The sequence below is a fragment of the Saccoglossus kowalevskii genome, chromosome 5, assembly GCF_978046115.1.
Source record: "Saccoglossus kowalevskii chromosome 5, keSacKowa6.1, whole genome shotgun sequence".
Classification (NCBI taxonomy): domain Eukaryota; kingdom Metazoa; phylum Hemichordata; class Enteropneusta; family Harrimaniidae; genus Saccoglossus; species Saccoglossus kowalevskii.
Window position 1 is genome coordinate 23,844,324 of NC_140645.1, and position 17,400 is coordinate 23,861,723.

General features: G+C 35.7%; 2 protein-coding genes across 2 annotated transcripts in view; one reads left to right on the forward strand and one right to left on the reverse strand.

Moving 5' to 3' along the window:
* Positions 1-17,400, reverse strand: part of LOC100366335 (beta-1,3-galactosyltransferase 1-like) — a 414,782-nt gene that overhangs the window by 151,001 nt on the left and 246,381 nt on the right. The window lies entirely within an intron of this gene.
* On the forward strand, positions 7,920-11,884 carry LOC146745915 (uncharacterized). Its single transcript, XM_085498808.1, has 5 exons — positions 7,920-7,983; positions 8,791-9,384; positions 9,713-9,957; positions 10,424-10,710; positions 11,532-11,884. Exons 1-5 carry the CDS (start codon positions 7,920-7,922, stop codon positions 11,539-11,541), a joined length of 1,200 nt encoding a protein of 399 aa, XP_085354934.1. The 3' UTR covers positions 11,542-11,884.

Here is a 17,400-nt window from a genome sequence, read left to right on the forward strand (position 1 = left end):
AATTAGTACAAAGATGGTTTGAGGAAGCTTTAATCAAAACTTATACAGGCAATGAAACATTGAGCACAATGTCGTACTACAGGATTCTGCTCATGTTTTAAAACTCATGTAAATGATAAATGGAGTAGAATACTCGACATATCTATTCCGATGCACAAACAGCGCCAACTACGAGGATGCATCACCACGGCCCACTCGGGTCAATGAATCACATATGCTACTTTTTATGTCACCAGAGATTTTATAACTTATCAACGTTTGAAATATGTTCAACGTATCCAAGGTATATGAACACACCGAATCAGACGAGGAACAAGAATGGCGTAACCATTTTGTCAAATACAAATGCATAATTTACAGTGTAATATATTGAAATACTGGTATATCCACGTACTCCTTGGCACATATCACATTGTCGGTCTTGAAAGTTTGTTTTTATTATATTCTAATTATATGACACTAATATATAGATTTTGTTATTCCATTACGACCAAACTGGTTTCCGATTGTGCATTTTGTGTTTGCCATTTCGCGATGATCTTCTCGCCACGACTGCAAATACACACCATTACACCAACGAAAATCCTTATTCTGTAAATGTTTGATCGCTGATTGTTTGTGCTGTGAAGCGCACTTTCCTCTACGATAAAACAACCTAAAAAATCGATGGCTGATATGAACCGATCTTTGCTAGTGCGGACACGTATTATTGTTTGCAGATAAATTTGCAGTTCATAGTGAATACTAGTCATAAACAGGCACTGTATAAGGAGATCTCTCATTAATAATTTAACGTGGTATGAGCCATCTGTGTTAAGTACAGCGATACAACTATGTCGATGTATCGTGACATGCGGTAGTAACATGAACAATGGGATATATATTACGAGTTTCACCAGGACTTTCACTTAGAGCTGGTAAAGTCATATGTGCTTCACGATTGACATTGTCTTCCAGATTACGAACATAATTGCAGTATCAGTAAAACACTCAATATCATATTAAATCGTCAAATACCAAGGCTTGTCGTATGACATCATCTTTTCGACTGACGAGCGCAGCATGATCGGAGTCATATAATTTAAATAATCATTCCATTAATTCTTAAATTATACCTGGTCTTCATTTACTGACAACAAAGAAATGAATTCCTACTTTTTCACCACCAGACCTTCTCATGAAATTTTCCACATTTATTTCTAATATTCTTCAATATTTCTAGAGAAGCAAAATAATGGTGTTTAATGTTGAAAAGATTGTCCGATTTGTATGTTGATGCTGATTACCCCATTTATTGTTGTACAAGTCACATAATATACATTAGAAAAGCTTTAATTCAGCCTCACATATGCATCTAATCCAGCGGCGATGCTCAGATACTTTTAAATATATCATTATCCGCTGCTTATTTGCCCGACAAACGTTAGTTTACCCATTATAAATATAGCTTGAGTGATAAACAGTGGTAATTTAATCAAAATTGCAACAGCAATATATCCCTGCAACAATAATTCACGTCCAGAGACGGGTGCTTGTGTGACATCAAAGGGTGTCGGTCATATTGGTCATATTGTTTCATTCGATAACTGAGTGTTGGTGTGCAGTGGTCAGTCAACTAGAATGTAGTACAATATTTTAACCAGCGACCTGACTGTAGCAATGCATTATTAATATGTAAATCCCCGTCTACATGCGCCACTGTGACGTCAAAATGACGTATATGGATGAATGAAGGCAATGACATTTTAATCGACAATTGGGTTTCGACTGTCTAGAACATAGTAAAATCTCTCCAAAACATTACCTTTATTGAAAAATAGAAAAACCAAATGAAGTTAATATTCAAATTGCCTTTGAAATGGTGTTATGGTTTTAGGGTCAAACAGGTCAGATATAGGAGGTGAAAACAATAGAAAGAATAATATCTTGATGATACATTACATATATTTGACTTTTTGTAATAGCAGCAGATCGAGAAATGTTGGAAGTTAAATGAAATATTATTCCACTGTCACAGTGTAAGACGTGCTTATTGCTATTCAGAGGACCACCCACAGAACTCACTTTGGACAGGGGGTTCTTTCACTGCTAGAATGGGGTGGACAAGACAATAGCACTGGAAATGAAATACACATACACCAAAATATCGAGTTAAAGCTCCTGAATTGAAAACATCTCAAAATAATTACAAGAAACAAAGCAGAGAAAAATACAGTGAATAAATGCACAAAAATATGGTTTGCCTAAAGAAGTGTGCATTGGTAGAAACTCGCAGTTCCAGGATGTAGAAATAGATGACAGTCAATGGCTTCTGCAACACAACAACGAAGAAATACAGGAGTCTTGCTTGCAGAGGAATGCTGTCATTGTGGAGGGCACCGCTGACACCAGCATATCAAAGAGCAGTTCATAAAAAAACTCTCATAGAATGATGACTGAAGCCTGTATTACTTGTCTCCCCAATATCGCAGCAGCTACACACAATATACTTAGTTGAATTGGACCCCAAATGTCCTCTGTGTAGCCTATTTATAGGCCTAAATGGCCCATATTCAGGGACACCACCTGGGTTTCCACATGAGCCAATCAGAATGTGTTTTTGCTAGCAGCTGTCTCATGTAGGCAAGCAGCGCCCCTGGTAGATTCACACCCTTTGTTATGTAAATCACAAGCACACCTGGTAAATTCCAACTGTTCTTCCAGAGTTGAAACAAGTATGACCTGTCAATCACCTTTATAACAGCTATCACACGGCAATGCACACCGTTTCCCATGATTCCATGAACACTTCTATTTGCAACGTTTGAGGTAATATGACAAAAACATAAAATAAAGGATGCTGAGACCCACATTGTGCGTGACTCTATCATTAGAGTTGTATACACACTTTATGATTGTTTGGATATATCCGTGACTATAAATCTATTTCTTTGTCATAGAAATTAAGAACATGAATGCAGTCAAAGAACTGCTGAGTATAATCAATGTCACGCCATGCTATGTTGCTATGACGCCTGTATTAATCTTGCCCAGCGCTTCTTGTCTAGAGTCAATGTCATTGAAATTATGTATATTTGGGTTGTCATATGAACATAAATTAAGTAATCCGGAAATACGTTATTAGTTTACCCTCGCTATACCGAGGTTAATAGGTAACATATTTGGTGATAGCAGACGGAACGTAAAGCATGTAAAATTTTAATAACCAAAAACCAAGACGGTTATCATTTTATGATAAATATATATTTGTTTAAATATTTGCAATTTTTTTTGTAGGATATTCCAACATATACAGGCAGGATAGTTAACATCCCATGTTGACATTGATGTTTCTATAATAAGAAACAATGCTACAAAACGGTACAAGAGGGCAGTGAATTCTATGTTTGCACCTGAAACTATGATAGCACTATGTCACAACTTACATAATAAAACCTTGTAGACGAAATTAAGACACATGTGCTATTTCTGCATGCAACACTTTATGAATTTTGCATTACGAATATAGATACCAGTAATGCCATTGATTTAGCTGCATCAGTGGTTCGCAATATTTGTTTCAAAAAAATGTCAGCCAGAACTTAATGAATAGGTACAGCGTTGCTGTTTGGAGGATTGCAGAAAAAACATCAACATCCTAAACAAGATGAACACACCATCCTACGATGATACAAAAGCAGAAAGACATATTTTAGATGTTGACAAACTAGAAAAGCCCAGGAAAACAACATTAGAGAGCAAAAACAATAATAAACAAAAATGGTTGAAGTTCTAATATTATACAAGCTTGTAGATTAATATGTGTTATTAATAGTCCAAGATCTCTTAGAATGATGATAACACTTATAAGCATGCCTGTGCATGATTAAGTTTTCAATATCAATGTTGCTAGTCCTGAAGACGACGGCAAAATGCATGTCAGATGTTAGAGCAACATTGATTTACTCTATTTACTCCTCTGTTAGACATAAATTATGCATATACAACATTTTTTTTAAATGCTTTTGTGCCAGGCAACAGTTCCGGACATTGAATGTCGCTGTTGTCTCTCCTGACTTTCTTTTTCTTTTTTGTAATTGCAAATTGCAAGTGCTAGTGCTAACACATAGTGCATTTTGTCAAAGAAGGCATTTACTGTTTGGGACTACATGACAGGGCTGTGTGGCCATCTCCCTATCAAATGGCAGTTTCAATGCGCTATCCTGGCGTCAACCAGGTTCGGTCAAACACAAGCATCTGCGGACCTTAACCAAGGTTCCCCCGAAGTCGCATTCGTTAGTGAATGAATCTCGGCCAGTGGAATTGGCCTTCCCATTGAGCCTGTGTCACACTCATCTAGGGTAGGGGTCGACCCGTTTGATGTTCAGCCTAAGGTAGGATTTGAACTTGGGTCTACCGATCACCGAGTCTGATGCGACAACCACTATGCTACCAGTGACCGGTTATACAACATTCTTAATAATATTTGTGAAAATGAAAGCACTTCTCAGCAAGAGAAAAGCTCACTCTTTTACGTGGAGTCGTTTTGAAAATGGTTATGATGACAAGGACTGGAACAACCGAATCATTTGCTTGCGATATTTTTTTTTTATTTAATTATATTTATCTCTTTATCCCCACCTACAGCTCAGCCACTAGAAACTTGGAGGGGGAATACTAAACGCAAACTTTTTTTCTGTAAAAATCCTTTTCGTCACAACCCCGTGCCAGGGTATCTTAGTGGTTCACTACACAGACTGGTACTGATCTCATTTATAAGTTACTGAAATATTCATCAAAACATGAATGCTCAAAGCTGCTATGTACTGAAGACGATCAAATACAATGTTGACGATGACAACAAAAACACTTGATACGGTTACAGGCAATCTCGCACAGTGCTTAAACCTCTTACCGCTGTACTACGAGTTTCCGATTCGATGACATTGCATTCATAGATTGAAAAAAGGCACACGGCATGATTCATCATTAACTAGTCAGTCTAAGCAGCCCGTATTATTGCTCTGTATGCAAGTCATTGAAAGTCGAATATCGGGTCGATTCGGACTAGAATGAATGATAACTTTGTTTGAACGCAGTTGTAATATTTTTTTCCGTTGTGTTCATGTCAGTTGTAACTGTCGAGGCGTCAAGTGGGATATCTACAGAACAGACCAAAATGAGTTTGTACTATCGTGGTGTTTTTATATACTGTTATTTACTTTTTAGACACAAACGCATGGACAAAGTGACTGTACAAAAAGCCAATACCAAAACAACTACTATGTGCGAACTAAGGGCAAAGCAGACAAAATGTTGTTGAAATCGGTCATGTAGTGAGAAATATAGAAAATTATGACGCATGGCGTACACTATTGTGGAAGCGGACATATACAACCATAAATGGAGAGTCCGTCAGATTATCAGACCACATCATCGTTTCATTAGTTGTGAGAATGGAGATTAACATGACTTTTAATATGCTTAATATGTATGGATTTGCAATACATATTTAGAACAGGCAGCATAAACACGGTTTCCTAGCAACTTTTATTGCGTGTCGAGATGCTAATTTAGGTTCGGTGTTTTGGGACCATTATGTGATGTTATTTAAGAAGTCAATTGTTGGATGTACGAATTCTAAATACTTTCCAGCCCGTCCGTTTTTGCTCCTCATCAAATTTATGGTACAATATATATAACAGCAGCCGTTAGCAGTATAGCAATTCATTCAGAATCTGGCGATTAAAGTAAAACGCAACAACATGCAAATTCCTGTATACCAAACCAGTAGTACTAAAAGGGTTGGGCTTCTTTTAAGGATAAACATTTGACCAGTACTATATCAGCATTTCAACAGAATAATAAGCACCAACAATATATATATAATATATATCAAAGTTTAAAATTCAAACCTCACATTAATTATATTTGGTCACGCTCAAGTGGTTAAAATTGTAAATTCGGCATATATATTAAAGTATATTTTAATATCTAATAATTTTACGAAGTTATATTTATAATTAACAAAGATAGTTTGGAGGCAATTCCCAGGTAAACCTGTACTCACCGCCATATACATTATTAATGATAGTTATTCATGTGATTTGCCTCGATATCATACATTCCGTCATACAATCATGATTTAATGATCTGAAAATGTAAAGCACGGTTGAAAGAGAAAATTGCAAACTATATATATACGCCAGAGAAAAATGAGCAGTTGAGCAGGGTCTTATAATCTAGAACTAACTTTCCAGCATCCAACCGACAAAGTAAGGTGATTCTACCATTACATTATATTCGAGCTGTGTTCGAATGTGTACTTGTGGTATTGTATAAATATATACTGTCAGCAAAACACTATTCGGAAATTTCCCTAGATCGGGTCTACATGTAGGTCTCAGTCAGGAGACGACCACTCGATACAAAGACCCATTTTCATAACCCAACGATACACTGATCATTGGGTTTGTGTGTGTTTTCATATAGCGAAAAAGTGGGTAAAAGTCTCCTGATTGTGAGATGTTATTTCGATATTTTAACTTTTTTTTTCAAACCGCAAAAAATGTTGAAAGATCTGTCAAAAATAAAGTTATGGACACTGATCGAGAAAGTGTCTTTCAGTGTTCTTTAGATGTGTTTTGTTCGCAGTTCATTTGCAATGGCGACATGATCTCATAGTCACTGCATTATTTCATGTGTTACTTTCTCAGTGAAGAGAAATATACTCGTGAAACACGGTAAATATGCTTAGATTGTGTTGCGTTGACAATGCTGAACATGCAATTGCAAGACCTCAGCACAAACATATCAGATACAGGTTATCATTAGGCACGAACCATTGAAGACAAAACATTAAATTCTATACATTTCGTGAACATATTTGACTTCAATTCATTTTTTTTTAAATTGAAATATGATTATTATATTGACATCACTTATAATGAATTGTTATAATGAATTGTTATAATGAATTATGGATTTCTTTTGCCGATTTTTTTAATTTTAATTTTAATGCCAGTGTTATAACATGACTGACAAATAACGCAATGCAAGCAATTTTGTGTACACGGATTAAAAAACCAAACTTGGCCAGTTCAATCAATATTGTTTTACAATGATTGTTCCTGGAATCGGAATAGTCTAGTTTTGACATATCCGTTTTAGATATTTCCATGTCGTGGTAATATGGACTAGTAAGTATTAGAAATACAAAATATACAACGTAAATAACCATCTTTCAGATATGCTCGTGTCTTTGAAGTTCAGTTATTTTAAAATAACATTATACATTGTTTTGAATTACAGCGTCCAATTTTTATCATTCAATTACATTAAAACTTCCTTTGTTTGATACATATGCAAATTACACGATGAACGTAATAACAAAACCACATTGATTACTAGTTCACTTAAAGATGAAATATCAAATTCATGAAACGCCCATAATCACGAGTGCTCAAACAAGTATGTGTAAATAGTTTTAACGTTCTTTCAAAATAAAAATTGGTGTCTCCGTTTCTAGGATGAAGTATTTACTTTTCTACATTACTTCGTGTCTGTGTGTCTTCCGTGTGTTGGCGATTACAGTTGAAAACCAGGTAATGGAACTTGTTTTCAGAATACATGGCATAGATGACAAGTTTTAATAATACATTTAACAACACATTTAACATCAATTTAGAAATTAATAGTTTGCTAATTGTTGTCTTGAGTAACAAAATATCTAGACGGTTGGGAATATGTCTCTTTTCAATAGCAATACAAATATGTATGATGTCATTTAAATTCGAATTAATCGATAATCAGAAATAATCGTATCTTTGCACCAGGAAAAGCAGCAGATATTATAAGAACCTTGGTCAATATTGCATTCATCGTATTCGACGCTTTCAGCATTTGTCAGAATACTAAAATAATATTCACGAGATTTGAACATGTTACTTCAGCTTAGACCACATCAGATAGGATATGAAACAGGAACCAATACAATGAATCAAAGTACCTAAACTAAATATCCTGCTTGCAAGTACCCTCATCAAAACAAACTGACCAAATTGCCCTAGCCATAGATGCCCCATAACCAGTATTTGTTGTCGTGTGGTGTGTAAGGCGATATTTTAAAAAATACGAACGGACTTACTCAGACAAAGAACATGAATGGGCTAACCATGTTGTCAAATACAGACGCATACTTAATTATTGTGTTGTCCGAAATACCAGTATACTACGCACGTACTTTGCAGGTGTCACATTGCTGCCATAGAAATATGTTTTAACGTAAGTAAGCATGTTTTATTCTACACATAGTATAAATATGCAACACATATTACAATTATGATTGCGATTAAAAATCATTCATTCCAATTCAATTTTTTTTTAATTTCAGAAATTGGTGACTAAACGGAATCGTAAGTAGCTAGTTAAAATTTATTAGGCAATTGATATTTTTGTGATTTCTAATTCACCTAATGTACATTTCAATATACAATATGCGATTTAGACTATATTATTTGATTTTCATTCTGCGATTTTGAATCTACATTATGCGAGTTAAGGTGAATATTACATACGATTTCCAATCTACATTGTGCAATTTCCAACTTTTCTTGTGTGAATTTCAATCTACATGACCAATTTCCAATTTGTATATTAGGTTTATAATCTACACAATACGATAACTATCCTTTTATGCAGTTCTTATTATACGTTTATGAGATTTCCAAATGTACATGATGGAAATGTGGATACTCGTATGTGAACTGCAACAATGTAATTAATCATTCTTCTTATTTGTGGATATTCCAGCAAGCAATGCACTCTTGGACTTCTACAAACAGTCTGATGTAGCCATCACTACACCGATACCAGAACTCACTGAATTCACTGCCTGTGTGTGGATCAACTCCATTGACAACAAGGTAGCATTATTCTCTTACGCTATAAGTGATACAGAACTCAATGAAATACTAGCCTGGAATCTAAATAACCTCAAACTGGATATCAAAGACGAGCGTTTCGGGGTGTCTCAAACAGCAGTGAACGATGGTAAGTGCCACCATCTGTGCTTCACCTGGACGTCCTCTACTGGTCGCTGGGAGATATATATTGATGGTAATTTGGATGATTGGGGTTATAAAGGACAGGGGAGGACGATCAAAGGAAATGGTGTTCTCGTACTTGGCCAGCGTCAGAATCTTTTAAGAGGTAGATATATCGCAGGTCGAGCGTTCGTTGGTTGGATGACGAAATTCAACCTGTGGAAAATCGTTCTTAGCACTAGCCAGATCAATGATGTCATGAATGACGATTCAAATACGTTGGTGGGTGATGTGTATGCCTGGGATCTAAACACTCTTGATATTAAAGGAACCGTAGAGGTCAAACATATCGATATATGCTGTGAGTATTATACTTATACAAACACAGTATATCGCTTGTGGGTTTAAAGGTGGCGTTATGTATCTGCTCACCATAGTTATTCGTACAAAGGAATTTTAGCTCTGTATATGTAATAAAATGCAGCTCGGGATTTGAAAAAACAATGCAAAATATATAGATTATCAACAAGTCTGATTTTTTCCATGGTTATTTAAAGTGAGGGGTGTTGCATGCTGGGTAATGTAATCATAAATAGCCATGACCCTTACTCATATTATACACACATTGACACAATTTATTATATGAGATTAAAACGCACCGCTTATCGACACTGTCATTATTTTAACAGCTGGTGGTGCTGTTAGATGTGATCCACACTTCACAACCTTGGATGGTCGTCATTACAGCCATCAAGGTATATGCTGGTACACTCTGGTAAAGGACTGCTCCAGTGTCAACCCAGACTTCGAAATAACTGCAAAATTTGAGCCTCGACAAAATAGCACCAATGAAGAATTCAAAACCAGGGTCGTAGCTATTAACATAACTGTTGGCGATGAATATGTTCACGTGAATGGACTTGATGTAGTTACGGTTAGTCAGTTACTATACAGCAAATGAAAATAATCTACAGCTGACCAGTGCTGTTGGGCTTACTCTAGTGACAACGCCCTGCTGTGACGTAAAATGTATGCAGATTGCTTGAATGTTTTTTCATTCAAGTAGACGAATATGGCTGGTTGTGTAGTCGTTCTTCGGTTAGATTATAGAACAACACTCAGCACCATTATTTTGTTATTGAGAGACGACTACAGATCAAAACAATATCAAAGGTTTTGTCACTATTTCTGACACGGGAACGCTTCGTCACTAGAGGACCCTGCTTACCCCAAAAGCCTAGCCTAATATATTAGGTGATTTTGAAGTTGTATTTCAAAGGTGGATCTTCCGTTAAACCTGAGAGCATAAAATTCGTTCATCTTATTCCTACTGAATGCACTTAATGGACAAGGAACGTCAACAGTAATGGGATACTAATATGTATTCAAATTGTTTACAGGGAAATACTAAAGGATTGTCTTTTGGACCGACAATAATAAATGTTACTCAAATACACAGAAAGGTGATAATGAGTTTTACATTGAAAGATACTGTCTTCAAATTGGATTGGACTTTGCGGAAACACATCTTCAACGTTCATATTTTTGGTTCAAACTATCGTGGTAATCTGTGTGGACTTTTGGGCAATTATAACGACAATATCCGTGATGATTTCCACAAGCCTGATGGTACTATTGCGGATAATGCCTTTGAATTTGGTGAAAGTTGGAAAATACAAGACATTGAGTAAGTAACCTAGTATTTTATTTTAACTTCTCTCATTTTGACATTCTGAATTAGGTCACATAAACTTAACATGCAAATTCATGACCAAGACAGTACTTTGGTTGAGACAATGATTAGTGTTTGTTATTGCTTCTATATATTTAAAAAACGACCAAACTAATATATAACTAAAAGGCACTCCGGCAGTGCATACCCTCCACACTATTAAACATACTTATTCTTATAGTGCCCTTACCTATCAATGGTGATGAACCCTCCCATGGTAACCAGATGTATATCTCCCCCGAAATGTAATTGATTGGTTTATGTTTTATCTTGAGGGTTACCCCTTCTTAAACAGATCTTAACCTATTTAGACTTATCTGGTAATGATGAAGAATTTGTCAATACAATCTTAAGAATGTTGCGAAAAATATCTTTTTAGTAATCTCGAGGTAGTGAAAAGTTCTTTTAACAAAATTGCACCATGGCATCGAGTGGTTCTTGTTATAATTATTTGAGGTATTTGAGGACCCAGATGGATGAATAATCACATTAAACAAACCAGTGCCGACAAAAACATAACCTCAATGGTTGCACGTGACTATAATTTGCTAAATAATAATTTGTATGTAACTTATTCTACTGCTGTAACACAAACTGCTCGCGTATCCATTTCTATTTTCCCAGTAATATTCATATTGTTGGAGAAGCTTATTCACTCTGAAACAAAACATTGTACTGTGAATAAACGGATTATTGGTTACATAATATATGAAAGTTGACATGTATTACATGCATTTATAGTCTTACATGGTTTAATGCATTCTCTTTATTTACAGGTGCAATTGATCGAGGTATCAAGCGATGAAGCCAATATGGTTTACAAGTCTATTGAGTACTTATGAATTTATCAATTTTCTTTAGAGGTTATTAGAGGATATACGTGCATTGCTTAACAAATATTACTTAACTATTTCGAAATATCCTTTTTATAGGCATTACCTAATGATTTTCCAAATACTTTCGTTACATTAGTGGAACAGTTGACACAATCCGTAAACAAAACACTCACGCTATCAACGATATCTCTGCGGTTATTGGCGCCTAGAATCCTTTGTTGTTTTGGTGAAGGGGATTAATTATCTATGTTTCAGTGTTTCTGGTGTAATTAAAAATATGGTATAAAATGTGACTATGTGTAGTTGAGTCATTTGTAAAAACACTTCAAACAATCGGCACCTAAACCACTGAATAAAATATCACACTATATGAATCTGTTCTTGGTTGCTGCATATGCTAAACAAATCTGTGGCTGATTTGAACTGTTCGTTGTTAGTGTTGACAACTAATATTATCTCTAAATACCTCTGCAGTTGGGAGTGAATACTAAGCATAATACATTAGTTTAGCGGTGCAGGAATAATCAATGTTTTCCAAGCCGTTTTTGTGTCCTTAGTCTCATTCGTATGACGATGATCTCGCAATTCCTGTTGGGAAATTGTAGCTGACAATGTAGAACTTTGGGGTCATTCATGCGCACAAAGATTTGACTTAGCAATCACAGAATATTTTGAGGTGTAAGACCTTGCAAAACGGTTGCTAGTGTAACAATCAATATCCCACAGTCGCCAACAGAGAAAATTTAGTCAACAAGATTGGCTATTTGTATTCAAATCTTCGAAAGGAACGTTATTTTGTGAATTGGTGATGAAAAGAGAGGACTGGTGGTAAACAGGTTAGCATGTACAACCTGTGAAATATCAAAGGATATTAATAATATTCCATGTGACATATTCACGAGGCATGGTAGTGTATTAAAATTCATTTAAGCAAAGTTGAACAAATTGCACGATTTGTATGTTAATAGTGATTCTCCCATTTATTGTTGTGCAAGTCACACGATGTACATTAGAAAAGCTTTAATTCTAAAATTTACCACAACAGATGGGTGCGTGTGTAACATATGGTTGTCGGTAACTGAGTGTTGGTGTGTAGTGGTCAGTCAACTAGAATGTAGTAAAATGTTTCAACCAATACATAATTAATATGTAAATCCCCGTCTACATGCGCTACTGTGACGTCAAAATGACGTATATGGAAGTATGAAGGCAATGACGTTCTAATCGCCAACTGAGTTTGGGGTCAGAATGTTCTAGAACATGGTAAAAGCTGTCAAAAACACCACCTTCATTGAAAAAATAGAAAAAAACAAATGATGAAGATAATATGCAAATTGCCTTTGAATTGGTCAGATATAGGAGGTGAAAACAATGAAACGAATAATATTTTAATGACACATTACATTTATTTGACTTTTTGTAATAGCAGCACACCATGAAAGAAAAAATGTAACAGTAACAGTGTCTTCAGAGCTATATAAACAGTTATGATTGATTGACAATATCCGTGATTATAAATCAGTTTCTTTGTCATAGAAATTAAGAACAACAATGCAGTCGAAGAGCTGCTGATTATACTCAATGCCATGGCATGTCGTTATGTCGCCAATATTTATCCTGCCAGGACCTCCAGTGTTAATACGGTTTGTCATATGAACGTAAATTAAGTAATCCATGTTATTGGTTTACCATCAGTATACCGAGGTTGATAGGTAGTAATAATAAGAATAGTATTCACAAATGTGATGATGTTTGTAACAGAATACTGGCAGATGTACAGCTTGTAAAAGCTTGTATTTAATAACCAAAAATAAGATGGTTCTTTTCACGAGCTCAGTAGTTAAAGGGCGGCAGTCGTCGTGCCGCGTCCTGTTCGATATGGGACTCATAGCGCCGTATACAACGCGTGTAAAATACATTGTTTATTTACATGAAATTCGAACACGCGCTGCGCGACAATAACTGCGCTTTAAGATAACCAGCATTTTTTTTGGGGGGGGGATGAGGCAAAATCTCTTGAAGTGGCGTTATATAGTGACACATTTAATTAGGTATTCTGACACAAAAAGTCGCCGGATTTCCGACCAAACGGCCAAGTATTGATTTTACAAACATATACAGACATTCAAAACAAAAAAGGAACTACCACTTTGCCAAAGTTAATTGAGGCTGGACAATTAATATTGTAGACCATTTTTGGTTATCATTGTATTTGCTCTCTAAGGCTGTTTTCCGGGATTTTACTAGTTTGTCAACATCTAGTCCATCATTGGTTGGGATCAACACCATCAAGTCTCATCGCATTTTTCTGTACTCCTCCAAACAACAACACTGTACCTATTCGTTAAGTCTTGGCTGGCATCGTCTGTGAACAATTGTCGTGTACAACTGATGCAGCTAAAGCAATGGTATCACTGGTATCCTTATTCGTATGCAAGCTCCATTAGGTGATGCATGTAGCAATAGTACCTTAGTCTTAATTTCTTCTTCAAACTTGTTATTATGTTGGGGCATAGTGCTATTATAGTTTTAGATGCAAACAAACAAACAATCCACTGCTCTCTTGTACTGTTATGTCAACATTCGATGTTAACTGTCCTGCCTGTATATGTTGACCTACATCAAAATTACATAGTTGTATTTGCTGCTGTATCAATGCTGGCATATATTTAAACAATCGTATTAAAATGAAATGATAACCTCATGCAACAAATTCATGCTAACTGATTAACAATAATCATAATTTTAAATCTATAATTTGGGAATACTAAAAATCGATCACATTATTAATTGTTCAACACTAAAGCCCGAATGCCAATTTTCGTTGTATCTTTAACCTGGTCTTCAATTAACGTGATCAGCAGTGACACCACAATAACTATGAGATCTTCGTTCATGCCTAGCTTTTTTGCGACCTAAGGGCAATTTTGGATGTGGGAACAAACTAGAATACAGACAATGAAACAGTTCTATTAAAATAAATGGGTATTGTTTAAAAACAAAGGCTAGTAAACGAAGACTGCTTACAACAAAAAAGGAGTGCAAAGTTGACATGGTGGAGTGAGCAGCGTGTCACATCGTCTCCGTGAACTATTTCATATAAAGTAGTGTATAAAGATCTCTATATTCTGTCTGCCAGTAATGGTACAGTTGCATCTATATTTTCTGTGTGTTTTTCATAATTTTGGCTTCGAGTAGTCGCAGCGGAGGCCAGAAAGAAAAATACGGAATGAGGCTTCTCACTACTTTCAAGATGGCGGTGACTCAGCAAGCGGGAAGTTTTCACTTTCAACCTTCACATCGGTAATTAAATAATGTCTACAGACGCTAGAGCAAAAAGTCGAAGATGCATCAGCACGTGTTTCGCCTATTGTGAATGAAAAACATAAGTTTTTTTTGAATGAATGGTCGGTATTAAATCGCAATGTGCCGTCTACGATAAATCTTTGGATTATGTCACCAATGACAACGAAGACAATGAAACACGGATTAATGCAAAAATATGAAATGGATAAAACACCAAACAAAACTACAAAGAATGAGAATGATTGAATCAACTACAGTCAAGTTAGAGAGATATTCGCATGGTTTTAATTTACGTTTTGGGGGAATTTCTGAAGCAAAAGGTGAGGACTGTATTTCTATTGTTTAAATTTTGATTGAAGAGAAACTCAAAATGACATTCTTATTGATAACGCACACTGTGTTACGGCCAGGCCAACTCGTGAATTAGGAGTTGAAGCTAAGCCTAATCATTGAAAAATTCCCGCTTCGAGTCGGGGGTGGCTTTCACATATTCTACTGTGTGTATTATGACGGATTTATGCCCAATCGACTACAAAACTAAAAAGAAGCTTCATCTGATTAGGGATTCTGCATACAAGGATGGTAAGCGAGTTAGGTTTACGAACGGCTTATTGTATATAAACAAGATTGTATATGTGCTGCCACAAACTGGTAGCCACAAGAGTCAGTTTTCTTTAATGGCTTGTTATTTACTGTAATTGTAAACACTTTTAACTAACATTTATAAAGCCAGGTATATATGCTTGACTTGTGACATGTATTCCTTTCACACTTTATTTGGTACCATTGTTTCTTTTTTGTTCAGTTTTTTTATGTATAGAACCTGCCCACCAGGCAAGGTAGTTTGTGTAACATTTAGGCGCGTGATGAAGCTACGTCGACTACAGCTGCCGCCGATTTTCATCACGTGTGCTTCTTTAAATGTTACTATTAGAAACAAGGTGCTGGAAAAGGATGGGAGGTATACTTGTGTTGAAGTGGAAATTAATGATCTGGTTTTAGTCATAGCAAATGTACATGTACCCAATAAGGAAAAATAACAAATGGAATTCTTAGCCACTGTAAAAGGTTTAATTAATTAATAATTTAATTAACTTTCCAAACTGTAATTTGGTAGTTGGAGTTGATCTAAATATCCGTCTTGATTCAGTAATGGATAAAAGATGTGATAGGCCATATGTAATAAGAAATAGTAGGAAGTTTGACATCATGCCTTGTACCACAATCCCTCTTTCCTAGGTCTGGAAACGCTTTGCGGTATATTGTCCTAGGGCTGGTTGCGCGTAAATACACCGTTCACACCTTGGACAATTAGCCATGAAGCTAAACTGCAAACAGAACAGAACATATTTCCGTAATTCATCAAAATACGAACATCCGAGAGAAAAACTAACCACATCACCAAAAGGTAAATGTACATCGAAAATAATATTATGGTTGAATGCTGTTTTCTTACTATAAAAGAGGGCAACCCGCTGACACCGCGTCGAGTAAGTTAGTCAATCAAAAACAAAATGGCGCCCGTAAATAAATTCTCATCGAAGCAAAAAAGTCTGCCTACTCAATTTCTGGCAGTGCTAAAGAATTGATACTGCAGGATGTTATTCTTGGCATTGTAAACTACATTCAAAATATATGCATGGAAACAAAAAAATGACGAAAATTCGAAAGGCAAATGAATCGGCGAGAGGCCATCTTTATTTTGAACAGAAACAAGCACAATGAACCGATCCACCAACTACAACTATGTTTAAGCTAACCAATAAACAAAAAAACACTGATCCTTCTAAAACACATGACGAATAGAAGGGGCCAACCGGTCAAGGTTGTTAGAAGAGTACCTCAAATTTAAGTGCGATATTCACGAATAATAATGTCGATATGTCACTATGAAAAGACTTGCCAGCTAAAGAATTGTATTCAGCTTCTAAATCTATATAAAGTATCAACATATATGGGTTTTTTTCGGTTGTAAAAACTAGAATATGAAGGGAACAATGAATCGATCGTTTCAATAAAATGGTCTGCTCTCAAGAGACTATGCTTCGCGGAAAGCCATACTCTGCGCAGTCCGAGCACAGCGGGTATTATGCAACAGCCGTTTCCAGACGGGGAGGTAAGATGACCTGATTTGTGGGAGTTTAATTGTGACTTATTAAGCGATAGTTTGTATTCAAAAATGATTAATATACTGATCTCTAGTGTAGTGGATGAAAATAAACATATGGATGATCAAGCTTTGTTCGAGTTTTTAAAATTAGAGAAGCGACATTTGAATTTTCAACAAAAAAAAAACATAAAAAGGACGAAATAGGGAAAATGAACTAATTCTTGAATTACAGAATTCGGAAGAAAAAATAGATGAAAATTTAGATGAGATGGTATTAGCCCAATGCGATAATAAAAAACAAATATTATTTGATAATGCTATCAGAGGTTCAATTGTAAGGTTGTGGGTTCAATTATTCAAAAAAGACTATTGTTGAGTTGAAACAATGGAATA

Excerpts from the sequence above, each read along its gene's own strand:
- LOC146745915 (XM_085498808.1), top strand. The coding sequence starts at position 7,920 with ATGTTACTTCAGCTTAGACCACATCAGATAGGATATGAAACAGGAACC. Across the intron at positions 7,984-8,790 it reads AACCAATACAATGAATCAAA|CAAGCAATGCACTCTTGGAC; the intron begins GTACCTAAACTA and ends TGGATATTCCAG. Across the intron at positions 9,385-9,712 it reads CAAACATATCGATATATGCT|CTGGTGGTGCTGTTAGATGT; the intron begins GTGAGTATTATA and ends TTATTTTAACAG.